Source organism: Phyllopteryx taeniolatus, chromosome 3 (genome assembly GCF_024500385.1).
Source record: "Phyllopteryx taeniolatus isolate TA_2022b chromosome 3, UOR_Ptae_1.2, whole genome shotgun sequence".
Classification (NCBI taxonomy): Eukaryota; Metazoa; Chordata; class Actinopteri; order Syngnathiformes; family Syngnathidae; genus Phyllopteryx; species Phyllopteryx taeniolatus.
In genome coordinates, this window is record NC_084504.1 from 21,963,203 (window position 1) to 21,988,277 (window position 25,075).

Consider the following 25,075-nt stretch of genomic DNA (forward strand, 5'->3'; position numbering starts at 1 on the left):
CTCACAAAGGAATAAAGCCTTTTTGTTATAACTCTTCCATGGACATTGCCATAAAGCATCTTAAAAGAGCATTAAGCACGTTTAAAGTCAAGCAAGGCCTTACACCGCAAAAACACTAGCATCTGCTATGATTAGTTGCCGTTTCCAAGTAATCAATAAACGACCCCCTTGGGCCACTCACACCCACAGAGACACTATTTCAATCCAAATCTGGTGAATGCTCATTTGTTGTCCGGCACATTGCACAAGGTCAGATGAGAACTAGCAAAATGTTTACGAGTTATTTAATAAAATCCCACACCAAAAACCAAGTTGTAATAAATGCTGATTTTATTTACGACACATGATTAATTTTATAATGCTGAGAGCAGTAGTATAGTTTATATGATGTTTTTAAAGCACTTTTTGCACAAGAATTAAACAGTTCCTTTCGAACATCTAATATGGATATTTCAGACTAAGTATGAATACAAATACTTACATTTGAGTACTCGCCGATACCGGGTACCAATACTTGATACATACAATATCTTTCGGTATATGCTGCTGCGTCGTTTGTGTTTAAATATTTGTTATTTAAAGGTTTATACTGCGACAACAATGCTGTTCAATAGCCCGTCCATAGCATTTTGAATTATGTGGGGACATGAAGATATATGTTGATAAAATGTTTGGTTCAGCTTTATAGTAAACTTCAACTGGAGGGCCAATAAACAGCCTGTTTTTTTAAAAACCTTTGCTATCTACCAAACTCCACACGTCCCACTCAGGGGGGACAGAATGGGATGATACGTATATGACAGGCTGGTATGGAGTGTTGTAGTATCAGAGTGTTTTTACGAGTATGATTACAGACGTTTTACTGGACCATTTGCAGTGCACAAACAAAGTGCTAAGTGACTTTCCGTAGTGTTTCTTATGTCCTAAAAGTATGTTTTGTCACAATGGCTGTCTGTTGTCGTACTAGAGCGGCTCCAACTACCGGACACAAATTCCTTGTGCGCTTCTGACACACTTGGCAAATAAAGATGATTCTGATGTAGAGGACGCACACTCACATGCCTTTTATGCTATGATGTAACATTGTACAGTTATCATCAGCTATTAGTCACAACAGATTTGACGAACGGTTAAAAAAAACAACTCCATCCATGCATCCATCCATCCATTTTCTGAGCCGCTTCTCCTCACTAGGGCCGCGGGCGTGCTGGAACCTATCCAAGCTATCATCGGACAGGAGGCGGGATACACCCTGAACTGGTTGCCAGCCAATCGCAGGGCACATACAAACAAACAACCATTTGCCCTTACATTCACACCTATGGGAAATTTAGAGTTGTCAATTAACCTAGCATGCATGTTTTGGGGATGTGGGAGGAAACCGGAGTGCCCGGAGAAAACCCACGCAGGCACGGGGAGAACATGCAAACTCCACACAGGCGGGGCCGGGATCCTCAGAACTGTGCGGCAGACGCTCTAACCAGTCGGACACCATGTCGCCGTCTGATTTTCAATTATAATACTAAGAAACTCCGTTTCATACAAGTTGGAAACCTTAAAAAAAAAAAATTACCCCAGTTTCACTTGAGAATTAAAAACAATGGGATACATGTGACTATGACACTTGAAAATATGTGAGAAAGGTGATCAATCATTACCTTCAAAAGACAACACAACGACACATTATCTTCAGGTGTCCTTCACCTTAACCGCCTTTGTGTTATACTGTATCTTATCTGAATGCCGGTAAAACAAGAGGAAAATTTACATTCGGCGATAAAGCCAAATAATCCCAATAATCACTGAGACTTGACCCAAACTGTTGACCATTTGCTGTGCACAAACAAAGTTAAGATAAGAGAAGCCCAATGTGCTGTGCACAGTAGGTCAACGTTACATACCACTCATCAAAAAAGAATCATAATACTGAATAGTCTGGAGAACAGAACAGCAAAAAAGGTGATTTCAGGATACACCACTCAGAGCTACGTGCAAACACACACACCACGTTTGGGCTGTACAGTGGGCGGACGTCGAATGAACCTGTCCTGCACTACAGTGTAATCTCAGTCACATGCTGCGAGTGATATAGCAAACACAGCCAAGGACCCAATATCCTGCGACCCAAATAACACTGCATCGTGGTTGGCTTGGCAATTGCTAATGCTCAGCTCAGCCAAGTCTGTTGAAAAAAAAAAAAAAAAAAAAAGTGCAGCAAGCAGAAAGTACGCTTCAAGAGTGAACAGTGTGGTCTCAAAGCAAATCAGGGACTGCGGCATACAGTACTGCACAACTACTGTCAATCTGCATATGGAAAGTTGATAGAAACTTGAAATGCAATGAATTCCACCGCATCGAACGCGCGCTGTTAGTCATTTTACGTTATCAGAATCAGAATCATCTTTATTTGCCAAGTATGTCCAAAACACACAAGGAATTTGTCTCCGGTAGTTGGAGCCGCTCTAGTACAACAGACAGTCAATTTACAGAACACTTTGGAGACAGAGGCATTGACAAAAAACAATTGTGCAAAAAGATGCAGAGTCCTCTACCACTTAGAGCAGTTCAAATGACTAATATCGCCACAAAATTGCCACATCAAAAACGTAACCTGTATTTAACAGATGTTAAAGTGTCATCTAGCCTATGTTACGGCCCCCAAAATAAGGAACTTCGTTTGCCCATTTCATGTCGGTGCCATTTATACAGAACAGTGACAAAAGCCCCTTTTCCACCAACCAGCCCAGAAACTGAGTTCCTGGTAGCAGAAGGGTCCTGTGGACCATGTGGTTTGCATTTCCACCGCACCTATTAGTTCAGCTAGTTTAGCTAATCCAAATGAGAAGTGTTCATTATTGACACTTGCTTGATCTAATAAAAAAAAAATATATATATTGCAAGCAACTCAACCGTTCAAGTTAATGTAATATCTTATACTTAATCTTAATCTAAGTTTAAAATATATTTGATACCTTTAAAATATAACCCTATCCCTTTATTTATCCAGGTAAGGGAATTGAGAACTGATTCTTATTTGCAATGCCAATATGGCTGCAGACAAAGTCTTTGAATTAGAGAGTTTTTTTTGTTTTTTTTAATATATACTTTTTTTTCCTTTAAAACTTTTGTCTTGGCATTCGGGCGTTCTCCACCTTTCTAAATTGCTTGAGGACTCTGCACCATTTGTACAATTGTCATTGTATCAGCATTACCACGTTACTGGCAACCCTTCATTGCTAAGTGACTCTCCGTAGTGTTTCTTATGTCCTAAAAGTATGTTTTGTCACAATGGCTGTCTGTTGTCGTACTAGAGCGGCTCCAACTACCGGAACTAACTTCCTTGTGCGCTTCTGACACATTTGGCAAATAAAGATGATTCTGATGTAGAGGACACACACTCACATGCCTTTTATGCTATGATGTAACATTTTACAGTTATCATCAGCTATTAGTCACAACAGGTTTGACGAACGGTTAAAAAAACAACTCCATCCATTTTCTGAGCCGCTCATCTTTACTAGGGTCGCGGGCGTGCTGGATCCTATCCCAGCTATCATCGGGCAGGAGGCGGGATACACTCTGAACTGTTTGCCAGCCAATCGCAGGGCACATACAAACAAACAACCATTCGCACACACATTCACACTAACGGGAAATTTAGAGTTGTCAATTAACCTAGTATGCATGTTTTGGGGATGTGGGAGGAAACCGGAGTGCCCGGAGAAAACCCACGCAGGCACAGGGAGAACATGCAAACTCCAAACAGGCGGGGCCGGGGATTGAACCCTGGTCCTCAGAACTGTGAGGCAGACGCTCTAACCACTCATCCGCCGTCTGATTTTCAATAAACCTCAATTATAATACTAAGAAACTCCGTTTCATACAAGTTGGAAACCTTAAAAAAAGAAAATTACCCCAGTTTCACTTGAGAATGAAAAACAATGGGATAAATGTGACTATGACACTTGAAAATATCTTAGAAAGGTGATCAATCATTACCTTCAAAAGACAACACAACGACACATTATCTTCAGGTGTCCTTCACCTTAACCACCTTTGTGTTATACTGTATCTTATCTGAATGCCGGTAAAACAAGAGGAAAACTTACATTCGGCGATAAAGCCAAATAATCCCAATAATCACCGAGACTTGACCCAAACAGTTGACTCATTTAGTTTGCAGATGAGATAATTTATTGATGCTAGGACTGCGTCAACATTGGCTAATCTCCCTTGCCGCACAGTCCACCCCATTGTTTTTTTGGGGGGGGGGGCATTTTCCTTTTGTGTGTATGGTATAGTATTTTACAGTGGGAACTAATCATAAACTGAATAGGAAAATAACAACAATAGAAGTGAAAAAATGCTCTTACCGCCAACAATGGTTTCACAAACCTAAAGATTGGTAGACAGTTTATTACAGACAGATTTCCAAATAAACTGATGAATAATAATAATAACATTCAGCATAATGTATAACTTCTTTTTGCACTAACCAAGAGTTACGAGTTATTAAACATTTTACCCATGGACTGGATCGATCCAGTGTTTATTACTTTTATGTAGCAATGAATTTTTTCATTAATTTCAACAGGGAAAGATGACGAGTGTTTTGAGTTACGAGTGTAGTCACTGAACAAATTCAACTCATAACTCAAGGCACCACAATCTTTGTAATAGGTGAGGTAGAGAGGATACGAGTGACTCGACTTACAAGTCTGACTAAGTTAAAAGTTAAGACATCTTAGATCACGAAGCAAGTTTTGCAGGCTATGTTTTTGGGGCAAAGGTTGCGACAGTTTAATATAATTACATAATTATGATACCATTTATAATTGGTTTAAGTCCGTAGGCAGAATAGACTTGTTAGATTCCGGTCTCAAAGTGATATCAACTAGTCAAGGGGAGAGGCTTGTCCCGCATGTGGTCATGAGGCATGATGGAACCTACTGAAACCCAAGCTTATGCAAAGTAGACAAACACAAAGTAAATGGTCCAGTCCACTGATGCGTGTGCACAAATTCTTTTTTTACCACCATCACCTCCTGAAGCCCAAAAAAAAAAAAAAAAGTACGTTAACAATCTGCTTGTAAAGTGCTTCCTGTGAAGTTTATTTTGATTTAAATTCAAGGAACATGCTCACAAACAAATTTTAATTCGCAAGACATAAAATAAGCCCAAAGGATGGCTCCCATTAATAAAAAAAAAAAATTGCTTTGATTCTTGAGCAAAATCTCGTAATGAATTAAGCTCGTGATCCGTGGCGCAACATGTAGCCTGTTGACATGATGGTCATAACTTACCAACTGTGACATAGCCGACTCCATTTTTTTTTTGATGGAAAAGGGAGGAAAAAATGCTCTGGCACCAGTTATTGGAATGTGTGTAAGTCACTTAAAAGGAAAATGTAGACAAAGGACTGATCTTCTGATACAGCGCTGATGTGCCAATTTTGCGAAATCTGTCAGAGTTCATCTTAACTGGGACTCACTGAGATGCGTAGACCATCATGAGAACGGAGGGGTGACGCAGACGACGGTGTAAACTAACTGATTAATGTGTAATGTAATCGTAGTGAATGATCTCATTGCTCCACTAACTCTATGACCTCTCTTGATTTTTTTTTTTACTGTCTTATAATTGCCGCTGAATAAAAGAGGCTGTAAAAGAAGTCCTCATAAATATTCGATAACACACTAGCTTAAATACACACGTAGCAAATGTCACTTCTTGTCGTCATTGAGCAGGTGCCTTGGGGGTCAAGTTGAATCAGAGGCAGATGCGTCAGCAGCACCGTCATAATTACAGGGTGACTAAAGTCTACACACCCTTGTGTTTTAGAGAGGGGAGTAGAAATTAACAAATATATAGGCTCCAGCACGCCCGCGACCCTAGTGAGGAGAAGCGGCTCAGAAAATGGATGGATGGATAATATAGTTGCACAAGTGTGCACATCCTCTTATAAATGGGGAAGAAGTGGTTGTGTTGAGAATTAACCAATTCAACTCATCCATCCATGTTAAATGGGAGTCAGCATACACCTGCAACAAATTAAAAAATGTCTCTGATTAACCCCAAATAAGATTTTAGATGTGCAAGAATAGGGCTGGGTACTGTTGAGAACCTCAAGATTCAGTTAAATTTTTAGATTTGAGGTTGCGATTCAATTAAATTTTGTTTCTTCAGGTTGTGATTCAAGTGGATATTCTTTTAAATGCTTTGATGTTTATTCTTTAAGAAGTAGAAATAGACTAATAATAAGACTACCAGTTGACAATGTTTAAATATTTATTCTTATGCCCATGTGAACATATGTGGCATGTCACCTCACATTTTTGAGCAATAAAAGGGATGACAATAAAACCTTGCACAATAGATTATTTGTGCATATGCCTACAAAAGTAAAAAAAACAAAACAAAAAAAAAACTGCTCTATATAAACACTGAAGAAGTAAATCCTAAAAAAAAGAAGAAAAAAGTACAGCCTCAGGTGCCTCCCAATGGCCAGGAGCTGAAGGAGCTTCTGAGGATTTGCTGAATCGATATTGAATATTGCAATGCATCGATTAATTGATATTTTACCCACCACTATTCAACTATTATTGTCTTTGTTGTTACATTTTACATCATAAACCATAGCTGCAGAGAGCTTCCACAGCATTAGCATCTTTTAGTCCATAATTCCAAAATGTATGTTTGGTACCGGCGGCAGGGTAAATGACTGGTTAGAGCATCTGCCTCACAGTTCTGAAGAGCAGGGTTCAATCCCCGGCCCAGACTGTGTGGAGTTTGCATGTTCTCCCCGTGCCTGTGTGGGTTTTCTCCGGGCACTCCGGTTTCCTCCCACATCCCAAAAACATGCATGGTAAGTTAATTGAAGACTCTAAATTGCCCGTAGGTGTGAATGTGAGTGCGGATGGTTCTTTGTTTGTATGTGCCCTGCGATTGGCTGGCAACCAGTTCAGGGTGTACCCCGCCTCCTGCACGATGATAGCTGGGATAGGCTCCAGCACGCCCGCGACCTTAGTGAGGAGAAGCGGCTCAGAAAATGGATGGATGGATGGATGTTTGGTGCCAACCCAACACTGCTCATCACAGCATACCTACAATGAAACATGGTAGTGGCAACATCCTGCTTTGGGACCGTTTTTCTTCAGATGGAGCTGGGGCCTTAGTAAAGGTGGAGGGTATTATGAACAGTTCAAAATGGCAGTCTGTGTTAGCAAAAAAAAGTTCAGGCTTCTGCTAGAAAGCTGAAGATAAATAGGAGCTTCATCTTTCAGCATGGGAATAACCCAAAGTTAGGGCTGGAAAGGAATAAGAAATCAGCCTCAAACTTTTTTGCTTGGACCAGCCCCTCATAATTAGCGGTGCGCAAACAACTAGCATCTAATTATTAGAGATGATGATATAAGAAGAGAACCAAAAAGAATTAACTGGAGCTGGCTTCAGGCATGATCAATTAAAATGAATAATTAGTATTATATTAAAAAAAAAAAACGTTTTCCCTTTAACGGAAAACGGAAGTTTTGAAATTTACATCATAAACAAATTTACATCACAACATCATAAATATCAGAGTTTAGCTGTCTTCACCTTCAACCTGCTGTTGCTGGAGCATTGCTGTCACAGAGTACAGTATGTGGAGGCTACAATAGCCCCTCCATTGAACAATGACAGCATCGACAGTGAGGTTCTTCACTCTCATTGCACACAACCACTCCGCACACACTTCTTTTGCTGAGGTTGGTCCATCTTGCCACTCCTCCAACACACATTCAAAACTGAGAAACTAGCAGGAGTTAAGGTAGCCCAGGGAAGAGGTGGGATGCTTTTGTGCTATAGTCACTGTCTATACTGAAGATGTAGCAATGGGCCACACCCTCTAAATTTAGGGCCTGACGGGGGAACAGCAGTCATACTGACTGTCGGCCCACAGGGAAAATGCCCAGTATGCCAGAAAGCACACCTCAAAATCAACAAAAGAATGGCTTCACCAGAATAAGGTTTGGGCATGACCCAGCCAGAGTCCAGACCTGAATCTGATCAAACATACGGTGATCTTAAAAGGACAGGGCAAACGAGATGCCCTCGAAATCTGAAAGACTGAGTGTTTTTGCAAGGAAGCATGAGTAAATATTGCCCCGTCAAAGATGTGTCACACTGAGACTCCTGACTGAGCCCTGTAATCAAAGCCAAAGGTGATGGAACTAAGCAATAGTTTGAGGGTGTGCATATTAATGCAACAAGCTTGTATGTTTTTTTTGTGTGTGTACTTTTTGTATTTTTGCCCGTTAAAAGGTTTCAGTCATTTCAATTACGTTGTATGGGTTGTAGGTCATACTGGTAGAAAACGTGTGCACACTTTTTCTATCAACGATACCTCTTTAAATGTGTTTGCAGGCACGAACACACATGCTTGTCACACTTGCTTGGCCTTGTTTCCAGGGCAACCAGAAGCGGTCAATATAGTGGTCAAATAAACTGCGGTGGCCCAGATAGTGTCAGAGCGAGTATGTCGTAGCTTTAGTTGTTACTTTAACGCAGCTATTACAGTTGATGCTAAGCACTGATGCACACATTGTAAAGGGAAAGGGAGGCGTGCAGTGACGTAATCAAACACATCAGCGAGGAACTAGTGCACAGTGAATTTTCCGTTTGGCAATGTGGTGCTAAGGGTCAAGAAGATGAAGGATGCCAGATAGGGCCGATCACTGTCACACTGTAAGCCACAATCACGCCGCCCCACGTAGACCAACCCGGGTGGGTGTATTTCTAGAGCCTCGGGCAACCCACGTTGTGTTATTTTGTAAACATCTTCGCTTACCTAGCGTAGTTGTGATAACGGGGTGATGATGATGATAATAATGATAACGATAATAAGAAAAGTGATTCGTGTGGTCTTCCACTCACCTGACCGAAGAAACAGAAGACGAAGCTCACTACTTTGGCCGGCTACGTCCGCTGGCTCACTGCTGTAGCGGCGCGGAAAAAGCGGCTTGACTCTGCGTAGGACGAGAGGCTTTAGCTTGAAGTCGGCTCACGGACAAGCGGACCGGCAAGAGAGAGAGTCTTCGAGCCCAGTCGGGACAGTAGGAAGTCCTCGTCTCTACAACAGAACCGCTACGAGCCCGCGGAGGGATTTATGGCTTTCAGAAAACCACGGGTCGATGTAAGGCTTCGTGCATGCGCATATCGGTCATGACGTCAGGCACCTGCCTCTCGCAGCGTCTGGGCCAATCAGAGTCGCGCATACCGGCCGTGACGTCAGGCACCTCGGCTAATCAGAGTCGGAGCAATGGTGACGCAACTCCTCCGTGTGCACGCGATAGTTTTAACCTGCATTACAATACATTACAATATATTATTACTGCTGTTTCTTAGAAGAAACACAAGTTAAAATACAGTACCTTCACATGCTCAGTTTTATGTGCTTTGGGGGGGTATTTATTATACTGTTTCTTATTTTGGTGACAGCATCACTCTGCCTTCTAGCGTCGACCATTTGTACTTTCCAAAACATTTCATAATAACGGAGTACAGTACTGCAGTGTTTCCGAACCTTTACTGAGCCAAGGCACCCATTTTACCCGTTCTCACGGCACACCACTAAACAAAAATGTCTTAAAACATATGAATACTGAAATAATGACGATCTTTATTTACTCACAAATGGACTTAAGTGTAAATTCTGGGCCAGTTTAATTGAACACAAAGCTGATATACGTACAGAAAGCTATGAGTCATTCTGTTGTATGAATGGCAACCGGTGGATACACAGGTTTATTGTACCTTCTGCCATCTAGTGGAAGAGCATTTAATCATCTGCCTGTCCCTATACGTCGCTGGTATAGATAAGTGGGGGAAAAATATATATATTTGTAATTATCCATCCATCCATTCTCTGTACCACTTATCCTCACTAGGTTCACGGGGATGCTGGGGCCTATCCCAGCTGACCTTTAGGCGAGAAGCAGGGTACACCCTGAACTGGTCACCAGCCAATTGCAGGGCACATATAGACAAACAATAATTCACTCATATTCACACCTATGAGCAATTTAGAGACTTTAATTAGCCTACCATACATGTTTTTGGAATGTGGGAGGCAATTGGAGTACCCAGAGAAATCTGAGGAGAGCATGCAAACGCCACACAGGCAAGTCCGGATTTGAACCCGTGTCCTCAGAACTGTGAGGTAGATGTGCTAACCAGTCTGACACCGTCCGTGCCACTATTTATGATTAATAAATAATAATTTTCAGACTAATTATGTGAAATTGGTTCCCGTGACAAGTTGATGATCTCTCATGGCACCCTGGTTGGGAGTCACTGCTGTACTGTACACTCCATTATGTAATGTGTTCAGACAGTACTATAGTCATTGTGCAGCCTTATGCTACAATAAATTTGGAAAAAAATCTACACTACCCTAAAAGTTCCTCATTATGCTGAAGCATAAAACTGAATTTCAGCAATATTTTCCAATGTATTAAGTCACATGTACAGACACTGTAGATAGATCGATAGTGTTCTAAAATGAATTTAAAAAGCTTTTGAAACTACATAATTGTTTCAATGAATCTTCATGTTCATGACCAAACACAAAGCTGACATTTCAGCCACATTAAACTGGCAGGTTCATTCTTTATTTTATAGCAGTGCTCCAAGAAATTCCAAACCGATGAACCCACACACATTCATCACCTTGTATATGTGAACAAAAGCTGTTGGATGTTTTCTGTTTTTTTTTTTATTTTTTTTGCTCTTCCTGCTGGGAATGTCACACTTGTCCTGTGTTAAACCAACTAATAGCTCATTATGTGTAAATGATGGCCGAGCACCGGAGCGAAAATGTCCTGAAAAAAAGACACTGAGAGGCGAGGTCACAGCAGTCGACTGCATCTTTATTAACCCACGTCACAAAGGTCTGACTGTACTTGAAGTCATCATGCGAGTAGATACTGAAGAACCAACATAGCCTTCATGCAGCGTATAAACCCCAGATTTACAGACCTCATTCTCTACAGTACCGCACAGATAAACTCTCCGCAGCTTACCATTTTCAAAGTAGTCTCCATAAAATACAAAAGAACACAACAGCAATCTGCTTTGATTCCGTGGGATGATGTAACTAAATATTTTTCAAGTAAACATAGCGTTGTCCGGATCATATTTGTTTCCAAAGGTGACAGCTTTTCTTACACTATTTATAGAAAGGTCCCCTAGAGCATGTTGACGATGCCTTGATTTCCAAGGCGCCTAAGCATGAAATCATAGTGCAAGCTAATTTCACATCACAAACATACTTTGTTTCCCCTTTTTAGTTTCCATTTCCTCACACTAGTCCATGAGCGCAGCAGGGCTGACTTTGTGCAGTGCATGTGTCTGAATGAAAAGGAACTGTTAGGCCTTAGTCTTGTCTTTCATTTGGCGATGATCTCTTCTTTCAATTTGGTAACAAAAGTCATTTTGTGGCTTTTTTAAGGACACAAAAAAGGTGTGCGCTCCCTGCAGGAAGCTCATCTCGTGTCCACGGTGGTCCTTTTAAGTAGCTGCGAGATAATACAGCTAAAAGAAGCATGGTGAGAAATAGAAAAATCCTCTCTGTATCTTTACACTACTTACATTAAGTGCCAAGATGTCCTTCCTCTATTTGGTGTTTGGAGTGTGCGTGATGGGTGTGCTGTGTTTGTGAGGGTGTGCTGTATGAAAAAAAAATGATCTCAGAGCATCCTGATGATACATTAGATAACGTTCTCAAACAGCTGCATGGAGTTCATGATGTTCTCATCCTGGACATGGAAAAGATAGAAAGGAGTATAAGATGGATGAGATTTTATACATTGAAATGACAATATAATACATTATTACACATATTTGCATCCTCAGGGTCCCAGTTGCGCTAGACTAGCCTAGCTGACTTTGAGCTAGAAGCAGGGTACACCCTCAACTGGTCACAAGCCAGTCGCAGGTCACAAATATAGAAAAAAAAAAAACACTCACGTTCACATTCACACCTTTGGACAATTTAGAACAGGCAAAGACTATATCACGCACAGGTGTAAATTTGAGTGTGAATATTTTGTTTGTTTATCTGTGTCTTGCAGTTGACTGGTGACCAGTTTAGCTCGCCCAATGTCAGCTGAGCTATAGGCTCCAACTCACCTGCCATGCTAATGTGGACAAGACCTACGGAAAATTGATGTTTGGATGGTTTTGCCAAAACATTTTCGCCTTAACGCCCAAATTCAAAGCGGCTCCACTCATTCGTGTTAAATGTGGCGCAATGAGTCTCGCATGGAGACATCTCTGTGCGGAAGAACGATTCCAAGCGTGACTGGAGCATTGTCACTGCTCTTGCAACAGACAATTTGATTAAATACAGTATGAGCTGCTGATAACCGCAGGGAACTTCAATATGTCCGCAGACCTCATGCACGATTGTTTGTGTCCCCCCCCCCCCCCCCCCCCTCCATAGTTGCGTGCCGGCCAATGGGTTGATTCAAAAAATATAATAATAACAATGTGTTCAATTAATTGACTTTTACAATGATTCAGAAGGTTTGATGCCAGCTGTTCACATATTTAGCAATGAAATATGTCTGTCATCTTACCGCACATATCCGTGCAGCTCGCATATCTGTCTGGTTGTGCTCTAATCAAATACATCAAAGTTCACCAAAAATTAAAGGATATCCGCACAGACACAGTTTTTGCCCTCTGCTGCAGTTACGTAGTCCACGAAAATAGAGCCCCTTGTGTCAATACCTGAGACCCATTTTGGGTCACAAGCCCAAGTTTGGAAACCCTGTTTAGGGTATTATTTACCTTCTGGCAGGTCTCAATGAACTCTTCAATGGTTACAACACCATCTCTGTTTCTGTCCATTTTCTGTAGCACAGAATTAGGATAGAAATAGCAAAAAAAATAAAAAAATCATAAACGAAACGACTGGAGGATTTATGTGAATTTGCGGAAATCTGTGTATTGAGAACCTGGAAGAACTTGTCCACGTGCTCAGACGGAGCCTCGTCTCGCACACATGGGTACGTATACCTGCCCATCATGTCGTAAATGGACTTCATTATTGCTAGCATCTCCTGCGAAAGACAGAAAAGAAGATGCACTACATTTTATAAATACAACTTACTACACAGGGATACATACGCGCAATAAACGGGTTCACTTTTCAGCATGACGTAATTACTGTTTTACAATGTGCAGACACATCCCAATGAAGTGCCCAGTTCATGTATATTATGGTAGGATGAGAGTTGAATGAAGAAAGAAACAAGGACTTTGCCCTCTGTGTTACCTCTTTGGTGATGTAGCCATCTTTGTTGATGTCATAGAGGTTGAATGCCCAGTTGAGCTTCTCTGTGACGGAGCCCCTGAGGAGCACGGACAGGCCGATGACAAAGTCTTCAAAGCGGATCGAGCCATTCCTGTCGATGTCAAAGGCGTTGAAGAGGAAGTGAGCGTACGTGGTCGCGTCTGTGAAGGATGAAAAGGGGCTTTAAGGGTTTCATGTACGTTACCATAGATACAACCTGGATTGAGGAACGGCGAGCTAACCTCCTTGGGGAAAGAACTGAGAATAGATGGACTTGAATGTCTCCTCATCAACCAACCCGCTGGGACACTCCTTCTCGAGGGAATATGGAAAAAAAAAAGGCAAAACATATCAGTCGGACCTGAAACATAATGAGTACGTCCTCCTCAACCACTGATTACAAGTTAGGGAGAGAGTCTCAAAATGGTTCAATTGGAAATAATTCAAAATGGATACAAGGATGATGTGTGTGATTAAAAAAAAACCCAAAAAAACTACTGTATTGTAGCGACACTGCAGTTGTGTTAAGTGAATTAGTTCTATAAGTTCCGACTCTGTGAGCCTGTGAAGGTTTGTTTCTGAATGTGATTGGGTAAGTGAGTTGAGGTGACATTAACTGTGTCGATCAATCACCACTCATCCTCTTCGTCATCTCAGAAGATGCTACAGTGCTGTACTGAAAAAAATTTCAGTGAATGTTGGGAATAAAGCAACACAATTGTCCACAGGGAGAACGTTCAAACTCCACGCAGAGAGGTTCCAACTGAAATTCGAACATGGATATCAGGACTGTGAGGCAGATAAGCTAAGCACCACATCATTGTATCACATGCAAAAAATATTTTTAAGCTTCTAACCGAAAGATTTGACAGCGTTGTCTTTTTTTGCCTATTTAAAAATAGTTTTCGGAACTTTTTCAGCTCAATATAAATGTATATAAACCAATATAAATGTGGTTCCTGATTGATGATCAGCAAAATAGCTTACAGCATTTTACAATAACCCAATAAAGGTCAACCATTTTTGGGTCTTGTCCCTAACGTTTGGAAAGCCTACTGTAGCTAGAAGTACACAATCCTCCATAGTAGAAACAAATGAGTTATTTCTTATTTTCCCAAACATACATTTTTGAAGCCCCTGTAGAGGGACTGAAGCTCCTTCCTGGTGAACTTGGTCTGAGTCTGAAGCTGGTCCAGACCCTCCGGCTGGTGACGCACCGTTGACAGCTCCAGATCACTGTCACTGCTCTCTGTGGGACAGAGAGAGAGAGAAATGAGAGGAGATAGAGAGTGATGCAGGGGTTAGAGGTGGGTAGATGAGGAGAAAAGCAAAGGGGGGGGTGGGGGGGGGGGGTTAGGAGGACGGGGGACAGACGTTGAGTGCGTGGATACAGGCCAACATTCAGGGAGGGCTGGGATTACAAATTTAAGACAGAGGAAGCAAGTAGAGAGAACGTCTTCACAAGCAAAAAGGCATGAGGGAAAAAAAAAGTTGTACTTTCTTAATGTCGGAAATGTCACCAAACATTTTCTGTTTGATTTGTTGTTAAACACAATCAATGTAATCTGTTGGTTGCCAGTTCACACACACTAAGAGAAAGCACTGCATGGCTGGGACAAATTAAAAACAAATCATAGAAAAGGGCAGGGACAAGAAATTTTCCAGACCACTGTTTCCATACTCACCATCTTTGGACAGAGAGAAGAGAGGAAGAGGTGCAGACACCAAAATGGAGGGAAAGAGAGCGCGTGAGGGCACAGTGGGAAAGTAAGAGAAAGAAACAAAACAAAGAAAAATCAAGTCAGACTGGACAATCAAGATATTTGTATGATGAGAGTAGAGTGGAAGGGATCAGGGTCATGGGTAAATTGCAACCTATCCCAGCAGATTTCAGGCAACAGGCTACAACCTGGAGTGGTTGCCAGTCAATAAGTGGGGAAATACTGTATACATAGACAGATAACCAGTCACACTCGCATTTGCATTATCACTGAGTGGAAACTGAACACACGCTGCCTGAATGGAAGTAAGGCCATTGAACAACAACAGGACTTAAAATCAATGGAACCAAAAAGATAAGAGGGTGCAGTCATGTCTAAAAAACAGATATGTCTAACAAAACGGTCAATCCAAACTCACCAGCCACGTTAGGTACACCCAATACAATGGTGCCTTGAGATAGGAGTTCAGTTCATTCCGTGACCATGCTCTTCACTCAAAATAATTGTACCTCAAATCATCTCTCCCCCATTGAAATGAATGGAAATGCCGTAAACAATTTTTTGAATGTTTTTTTAACAATAAAAGCATAGGACCATATAATCCATCCATCCATTTTCTGTACCGCTTATCCTCACTAGGGAAAACATCCAACAGCACACTGAACTGGTCGCCAGCCAATCGCAGGACACATAGAAACAAACAACCATTCGCACTCAGATTCACACCTATGGGCAATCGAGAGTCTTCAGTCAACCTACCACGCATGTTTTTGGGATGTGGCAGGAAACCGGAGTACTCGGACAAAACCCACACAGGCACAGGGAGAACATGCAAACTTCTCACAGCCGAGGCTGGGATTTGAACCCCGGTCCTCAGAACTGTGAGGCAGATGTGCTAACCAGCCGGGCACCGTGCCGCCGCACCATATAATACTGTACTTTATTTTTTTTTAAATAAATAAAAAAATGCAGCAATGACCAAATTAAACCATTTTTGCCACACTTTTTGGTTAATTTCAATGTAGAGTACATTGTGCTGCTCCTTATGATGCGTGCCTCATTTTCCTAAAGAAGCTAATATGAAGCTAGAAGCTATTAGACAGCTAGCTAAGCTAAGCTAGCTGTCTAATAGGAGGAAATTCATCATTACAGCTATCCATTTTCTTTCTTTATTTATGTAATTATTTTTACAAAACAGGCTTCCTCAAATGTATCTAACCTAACTATTTTTTACTCATTATTCTCTAAAAAAACATCCAGAACTTCAATCTTGAGGTGACATAATTCCACACAGCTCCCGCGGAGTGATGAGGAAGCGGCGTTTGACAACACTTCTCAGAAAGTTCATATGTCCAAGACAGGTAATAGATTTGTTCTCAAAATATTGTCAACACATTAAATAGGTTAATAATCTTTAAAAATAACAGATGATGTGGGTCTAGACCAGTAGTACCGATTTGTGAAAAATTATGAAATTATTTGCACATACGGGGTTTCCGGCCGACAGCGATGATAGGGGCACTGAAATCCATCCATTATCTTTACCATTTATCCTCACTATAAATCATCAGAAAAAAAATCAAATTCAACCAAGGTGGGTAGAAGTGCTGAACTTGCTCCTCATCCAACCCCAATGTGTGGTCCCGCACCCTCACCGGTCTCAGTGATATCGATGAGGCCCAGCAGGTGCATCAGTTTGAGGAACATGATGACCAAACACACGATGCCCACCGTCTGCAGGCCCTCCGTCTCCCACCGGACGCTCATCCTGCCCTCGTCTTCTAACTTTCCTTCCACGGTCGCGTCTCTCTGCTGCTATATGCTCATCGTCGTTGCGCTCCGATCTGTGTCCGCATCCTGTCAGCGCGCTCGTCACTCTCTTTCTGTCACACTTCTTCCCGGCGGTGTCTCTTTTTAGCTCGCTGCCTCTGCCATGTGAATTGACTGGCCTTTTTCTTTCTGCACCCTCCCTTCTCCATTGGATTGCATTTTTTTGAAATTTAACCATACTTATGGTTGGTGTGGCGGTGGGAATGCCTGTTACTGGTGACCAGTGTTGCCACAGTTACCTTGAAAAAGTAACTTACTTTACTGATTACTTGATTTCAAAAGTAACTAAGTTCGAAAAAAGTCCCTTTTTAGTTACTTTCAGCAGCTGCCAAGTGGCAGGAATATCACTTATCCAGAGTACAAAAAAAACATTAGCTTAACCGTAACCATTACTTGGTAAGGTACGGCACACAAGTTACAGAATGAGGTCATCAACGTGAACCAATAACTTAAATATTAGTGTGGTTGAAGCCACATTAAATCAACAACTTAGTGCAGACTTGACATGCCAACACAGTACAGTAAGTACCTAAATGCACACCATTCTCAGTACACGTCTCTAAAGACTCTTAACTAACAGACAGACAGACAGACAGACAGATAGACAGATAGATAGATAGATCGATAGATGACGGTCATTGTCCATGAAGGCAACTGTGTGTGTGTGCGTGCGTTTGTGCGTGCGTGTACGGAAACGTGAAAGTGAGTGACACACACACACACACACACACACACCATTGCTCACACCACATTCATTTTGATGCGAAGAGCGAGAAAACCTTTTCACTCCCAGTGACAAGTTTAACCAGCTGCTTAACTAGCAAAGCTGTGGGTGATTGACGGGGGGAGGGTGGTTGGGGGTAACTATTGTTGGTTTGACGAAGTGACTGTAGTCTACCTACTTTCCCGGGAAAAGTACCACATTACTTTGTTCGTTACTCATAGCTGTATTTTGGAGTAACGCGTTACTTTGTTACTTTGTAACGCGTTACCGGGATCACTGAAGGTGACATATTGGTAAAGTAATTTTTAAATCGTTTGTATACAAATAGAAGGTTCTCAGGAGCGCCTGCCAGCCATCAAATGTGAAATTAAACAAATACATCTTCTGTTATCTACTCAGTTTTGAAAATGTGTGTCTGAGCAAGCTGTTTTGAATTTCAGGGCCACTGTTATGTAACATTGGGGCTAATTTACTCAACAAACGCCACCACATTTAGCTTCTCTGCACATGACGTGAAAGTTAGGCTGGGCGAAGATCCGGAGCCGCTTTAAAGCAACTGCAGTCTGAAACACTATCATGCAGAAACACCCGCACCCCTCCAGGTGCGACGACCTAATCATGTCAAAGCCAAAGGGTAAGCAGAGCTGCATTGGGTATTGTTTGATGCACAGATTAGCGCTCGCTAACAATGCTTGCTTCGGATGAGCAGACCATATTTGACTGCTTAGTGATGTTGTCGACTCGGTGGCGGTTTGGTGTCCAGCAGGATATGGAGCTGGGGTATACAGTCACTCACTTGCATGAGACAAGGCCAGCCCTGCAAAACAAGCTAATTTCACCAAGACCATAAGTAGTGTGTGTCAAATACACTGTAATACTTGATCCTTGTTTTTTCGTTTGTTTTTTATTGATGGAAGCATCTCACAGACGTCTTATTAATATGTCTCCTCTAAAGTCAAGTGGATTCGAACATTGCCATTACAATTACGCACAATGACAGAAAAGGTTAATGTGTCATGTGACAACACTGTGTCATCCACACTCATGACTCAAAGCCAAATGGCTAATTGCTTATCTCACAGTGCTGCGCAATATCTCACACTATTCCGCAATAATAGTGTTCATTTCCTCTCACGCTGGGCAGGCTTTTGTGGAGAGCACTACTCTCATTTCTTGGTTTTCCTAAAAAGAAAAAAAAAACTATTAAAGAATTAAAGTGATGCTAATACCTGAATGAACAAAAACAGACCAAATTCACTGCCTTTTGGTCAAAAGTCAATCATGTGAGCTAAATAAATCACATTTTCCCAGGCAGCTGCGTGACCCACTTTCCCAATTGTTTCACTGTCTCCTGCGGGATGCTCGCAAAGATTCGACAGCACGAGTACTCAGTGGAGTCCTGACACGTTCATGGTGTAATAAAAAGGGAACATGGAACGTTCACTCCCTCGGGTTCTGTTACACTTGTTCAAAGCTCAACTGATGGATAGAGAAAAATGGCTATTTGCCTCCCTCTAGTGGACAACTGTAACATTACACAGACATGTAAAACATGTTTTAAATGGAACAGAGACAAATTATTCCACTAGTTAAGATTATGAGGGTGAACTAATTCAGAACAGGACCTAGAAATATCCAGATGATATTATTGTATAATCACATGTATATTTTATTAATTTTGAGTTTGAGCCCCAAAATAGAATAAATTATCCTTGTTTTTGTATATTTTACTAGTTAAAGTGAGAATTTCTCCTTTTTTTTCCGTCACTAAGCTTGGAACATTATAGATAACTAGGAACATTATAGATAACAAGAAAGAAAATGCTCTTGTATGTTATTCTATTGTGTATCTAATAAAGGGACCATTGACTATGTAATTTCCCTTTGTATACTGTCATTTTGACTATTCCAATGTGTGTGATTAAACTACTGGTCATTCTTCAGGTAAAAAAATAGTTGTTAGCACGTCTGTCTCACGGTTCTCAGGTTCTGGGTTGGAATCTTAGCTCAGGCCCTCATGTGTAGACTTTGCAAGTTCTCTGTAATTGCGTGTTTTTTTTGGGGGGGGGAACCCGGCTACCACTCACATTCCCAAAACATGCCAGACTCCTCATTCTCCATGAGTGGGAATGGTTTTTTGTCTATATGTGATATTGAGATTGGGTGGCGACCAGTCCAGGGTGTTTCCCGCCTTTCGCCTAAAGTCAGCAGGGATGGGCTCCAGCATACCCGTGAGCCGAATTTCGGATGAGTGCAATAGAAAATGGATGGTTGGATGTTGTTTCAGTAAACAATTAAAAAAATAAAATAAAATACAAGTAATCAGATCTAACAACATCCAGACAAACAAGGAAAAAAGGAAATGCCTGTTCAGTAATGCAGTAAAAATGACTGATATCAGTGCAGCTGGAAAAATAAAGACATTGGAGTTAAAAAAAGACCAGACTGAAACAGCAAAGCCTTTGCCCACCGACCTGTTGCAAGTCTCCTCAACTACTCTCAGACCTTTTACAGACACAAAAATATCGGCTTTATCAATTCAGCATGCTGCCATCAAAGCTTCCAAACTCCCAGAAATCTGACTAAGAACATGACCTCAGTGATTGCTGAGGTAGAAATCATACAATTTGATGATGTTCTTTGGAAACATCGCGGTGAAGATGAGTGTAGTCGATAATTCAGACCCAATAGGATATGATGAGGTGAAGTATGAGGATGAGCATGGTGAGACACATGATGCAATGGCGACTGATAGATGACGAATGTCCTCCAGGACCCTGGAGGAGTTCTCCGGGTTCCATATTTAGGCGGCCTCAGAGAAAACCTGTTCAATACCGCATGTATAATTAATGCGAGGTAATGCTAAACCTGGGTGTATCACCACAGGCCTGAAGGAAGCGTGGGTATCAGAAGGCTGATGCGATTGAAAGGAGTGATGAATAATAAAAGAAAAGAACATTACTGGTGCTTTTGCTGAATTTATTACTTACTGATGCTGAGCAATATTACCAACACTAATGTGGCGCCTGAAGCCTTCCCGCTGTAATTGTCTTGGCATGCTGACGACGAGCCACTCTAACCCAAAGACCAAATCAAAACGACCAACATGGCTCTAGAATAGCACAATATGACCCTAGAATGCTAAAACGCCCAAATAGTCATACAAAGCATTGAGATGTCGCAAATTTTGTGAGACTTCAGCTCAGGGAACATCTGAAGCAGTCGTTCTCAAACATTTTACACCAAGGAGAAAAATACTTTCGCACTTCAAGTACTACTATAATAACTAACATTAAAATACAGGAACATTCATCCGTCCATTTTCTTTACCGCTTATCCTCACTATAGTAGGCCTAAATGTTCATGAAAAACACACGGGTTTTATTCCTAAGAAGTACAATTAACATCATTGTAAGCCACTGTAAAATTATACACAATGTAATGTGTGTAAATGTCAGTGTGACTGGTTCTTAGTCTATATGTACCCTTCGATTGACTGCCGACCAGTCCAGGATGTACCTGGCTTCTCGCCCAAAGTCAGCTGGGATAGGTTCTGGCTCACCCGCGACCTTATTGAGAACAAGCACTATAGAGAATGGATGACTAGATGGAAGTCAACCAGCGTCACAGAAAAGATAATGCTCAACTTGGGAGGTGCCAGTTGCATTGTCCCTCCATCTATCCAACCCTCTGTTGCTCCATTTATCAATTGACCCACCCACCCACCTACCTACCTTCCTACCAGCTATCCCTCCATCCGCATCCATCCATTGTCCCAATCAGGAAACTAACTCACGAATCCCTACTACCTTACCATCACACCGCTAAGTTCCATTGAACAATCCACCCACCAACCTTCCCAACCATCCATTCATCCAGCCCTCCATTGACCCAATCACCTACCTCCATACATACTTGGCATACTTTTCTAGCAGTCTCTTTCTAACTACCTGTCTATATCGCATCATTTCTCATCTTTGTAGTATTATTTCCTGCATTTCTTCTTTGTTTCTCAATTATGCTGTTTTTAAGTGCGCAATGTGCTTTGTGGCTCAGTATTGCTGATGTATTCATCTAGGAACAACAGGCTATCAATTATTGTAGACGTAAGGTTTACATTGGATTTAATAGAATGCGTCTTTGGTTTTTCATCCTGGAAACAAATAATAAAAAGTAAAAGCTTTGAAATAACAAAATGTCACCTGCTGTTCTCTTTACAAGTCTATCCCAGGCTTCATGCCAGTACATACTTCTATTCTTTTTTTACACTTTATAGGGCAAATGTTGTTTTCGCAGTGGCTAACATCACAGAAGTTTTATGCCATCTGAGGCAAAGACGAAGCTGACACTGCAGAGGGAGCCGTGTTGACCTTTACCTTCAAAAGAGGACATAGGTTCCAGTACGCCAAACTGCTTGAGAACTGCCACGAAGAGAATGATAACCACGCCGATGGCAAACAGCTCCATGCCTTGCATCCCCATGGCTGCACGGGGGCAGGCCCAGCACAGGCTGAGCTTTACGGATGGAAGGCCGGGCCGACCCGGGTCAGCTTGGCCCGGGCCACCCTACAAGCAAGCGTTCTCACCGGAGGTCAGCCAGGAAGTGATGGGAATCAGCCTGACAGGTGGGAGACTTGTCTCCGAGACACCATCAGAAGCGGGCCAACAAGCTGCTTGTAATGTCAACAGCGATGCTGAAGTGGAAACAACGTAGATGCCGACATATAAGGAAAACCTCCCTCTGTGTATTTGGGAGGCAAGACGGGGGCCATTTATTACGAGTCACTTTCCTCTGGATTCTTGCTCACCCTTTTAAAAGCAAACAGCTATTATCAGTCCTCACGTCATCGCTTGCATTAAATCACATGATGGTTCAGCTAAGGATGTTTTAGAGGAACAGCACACACTTTGTGGGGCGCCACCCCCATTGTCCTCACAACTTTGGGATCCAGATCTTTTCCATGAGGTGGGACAAAGTTCAACTGTGTAGAACAGTGCTGGCTTTATTATCCATACGACACAATTATAAATAAATTAGCCCATCATATGCTGGAGAGGCTTGAAGCCAAAACAGAACAGAACACAGCTGTCTCAACAGCTGCTGCTCATTAGAGTTCTGAGGCGGTGTCGGTATGATATCAAAAGTTAAATGGAAAACTGCATAGAAGCAAGCAGTGCTCATTCATTCACTCAAAAATGATCTTAAGAAACACCTTCAATGTCCTTCCTGCTTTAGATGTTGATTTAGTAATCCCCCAAATCCATCCAAAAATTCAAAATTCAAATTTCAGGCTCCTTTGGTTGGGGTCCATTTCTGCAGCCATCCAAATCCAAATCCAAATCCAAATCCAGCTCCCAATATGGAAGAGATTCCAAGAAGGCACTTAATAGCGAAGACTCCGTGATGGGATATCCCATGAATGCGACTCTGCCCCCTCTGCACCTCAGGGTTTAAAAACAAACTGCTCCGTGCATTTTATACCTCCTTTCTATCCCTTCTTCCCTGCATTCTCACCCTCTCCTCCTTCTCATCTTCATCCTCCTCCTCCTCTTCCTCCGCTCTCTCCATCTGATATGCATTTGAGCCCGGAACACACCGCCTCCTCCCTGCCTCTCCTTTGTCATTTCATAACTTTGGTCAACTGCACACGTTTAACACCACCCCCTCACCACCACCACCCTTATTACTACCCCATTTATTCTTTTAAAATGTTGTGACTGGTAGTGACAAAGAAACAAAAATATTTCCTACAAAGTATTCAACAGCTGGCCACAGCTACAATGGATGAAATATTGTGTGTGTCATGTCAAGCGAGGATAACTCATCACTCTGCTCTTGCTAATGCATCAAGGTGGGGATCGTGTATGTGTGTACGTGTTAATCCATTGACTTGGTTGAAGAAAGGAGACACAAAAAGGGAGACCAGAGTCAGCAAAATCAATATCGTTGTGGTCAGGCAGTGGTTGGAAGCTCCCCTGCACTTTTACTCTTTTTTTTAAATCTTTACTTCTTACGCAGAAGGAATAGCATCAAACATGACGTCAAGTGTTGTTCCCAGCTACACTGCATGTGTCGTCAATAGTTGTCAATTGGTAAAAGAGAGCGTGTGCTGTCAATCTTTGCACATCATCCCCTGAAGGTAAAATTTTGATTTTTGAGTGAGATCAGAGTGGATCAAGAGACAGAAGCCTATAGTACACAACCTGAAGCATTACGTATGTGCAGACTGGTACTGTGTGTGCGTCCATGTGTGTGTGTGTGTGTGTGTGTGTGCGCAGCCATTAGGACACTAACAGGTTTTTAAAAGGAAGGCGGTCCTCTATGAAGGGCCGTTAGGGACATTATTCAGGATTAGCTCTCACACTTACTATTCAAATGCTTTCACACACACACACACAAACTACTGAAAGGCTCTCATAAACACAACTGAAACACCCTCATACGCATGGGTCTTGCTCTCATTAACACTACTCAAACACTCTCATACGCACGAGTCTTGCTCTCATGAGGACTACTCAAACACTCTCATTAACACTACTCAAACACTCTCATACGCACAAGTCTTGCTCTCATAAGGACTACTCAAACACTCTCATTAACACTACTCAAACACTCTCATGCTAAGGAGTCTTGCTCTCATAAAGACTACTCAAACACTCTCATTAACACTACTCAAATGCGTTCACGCGAGCACGTCGATCACATTCTCGCACACGTCACTGGCATTCACAAGTTCATGCCAACCATGCTCACGCACACGTCGATTATGCTCACACGTGAAGAGTATAAATCTTTTATTAGGTAGTTCAATTCAAAAAGTGGAATTATATCGCTCACTCACTTCACTCTAATTTGTCTTGATCTTGGAACTGATTTTGTGTTCATTTGTACTTCGTTTTCATGGTGTTCAGTGACTGCACACGTCTGATGATATCCATCTGCGAATAAATTGAAGCACCTCTCTGGTAACGTATCGTCTGTTGATTGAGCTGAGCGACAGCTACAGAATGAGTTTCTGGGGGTCACATTTGTTTGAATAAATTGGTGCGTTTTCGGCTTGTTGAGGCACCCCAAAAGGCAATTTATTTGTTAGAACACAGCAAGTGGGAACCCTAATCCATTAATGTCAAACTGGTGGCCCGGGGGCCAGATCCGGCCCGTCACATCATTCTATGTGGCCCGTTAAAGCAAATCAAAATTGCTCATTGTGTTCTGGTGTAATACCATTGAGATATTTGCAATCATTTTGTTACCAATCCCACTTTGAAAATAAATGTAATGGTCGAAAAACATGTTTTTATAGGCTTCTGATTTCAAAACTGGTTATTCATCAATGTGTTGTGTATACTGTATGTATTTACAGTATATGAGGTGATCTTTCATTTATATGGGTTCACAGTTGTAGCGGCCCTCCGAGAGAAGTCATTACTACGATCTGGCCAATGACAAAAATTAGTTTGACA

General features: G+C 41.8%; 2 protein-coding genes across 7 annotated transcripts in view; both read right to left on the reverse strand.

Annotated features, from left to right (window-relative positions):
* The window catches only part of slc23a2 (solute carrier family 23 member 2), a 53,757-nt gene extending 44,571 nt beyond the window's left edge, over positions 1 to 9,186 (reverse strand). For all 4 annotated transcript variants that reach the window (XM_061767615.1, XM_061767616.1, XM_061767614.1 and 1 more), the window contains exon 1: positions 8,914 to 9,186. The gene's annotated coding sequence lies outside the window, so the exon portion shown is untranslated. The remainder of the gene's footprint in view (positions 1 to 8,913) is intronic.
* A 1,700-nt stretch (positions 9,187 to 10,886) lies between these two features.
* kcnip3b (Kv channel interacting protein 3b, calsenilin) overlaps positions 10,887 to 25,075 on the reverse strand; it is a 48,930-nt gene continuing 34,741 nt past the window's right edge. Inside the window, exons 1-7 of one of the 3 annotated variants that reach the window (XM_061767620.1) lie at positions 21,988 to 23,243; positions 14,461 to 14,585; positions 13,579 to 13,648; positions 13,319 to 13,497; positions 12,999 to 13,103; positions 12,832 to 12,894; positions 10,887 to 11,795 (exon numbers count right to left, since the gene is read on the reverse strand). In XM_061767620.1, the coding sequence (XP_061623604.1) occupies positions 11,748 to 11,795; positions 12,832 to 12,894; positions 12,999 to 13,103; positions 13,319 to 13,497; positions 13,579 to 13,648; positions 14,461 to 14,585; positions 21,988 to 22,093 (696 nt within the window). In that variant the 5' untranslated portion in view covers positions 22,094 to 23,243 and the 3' untranslated portion in view covers positions 10,887 to 11,747. Of the gene's footprint in view, positions 11,796 to 12,831; positions 12,895 to 12,998; positions 13,104 to 13,318; positions 13,498 to 13,578; positions 13,649 to 14,460; positions 14,586 to 16,712; positions 21,299 to 21,987; positions 23,244 to 25,075 lie in introns of those variants that run through there. The other 2 variants (XM_061767621.1, XM_061767619.1) reach the window with 2 other exon arrangements.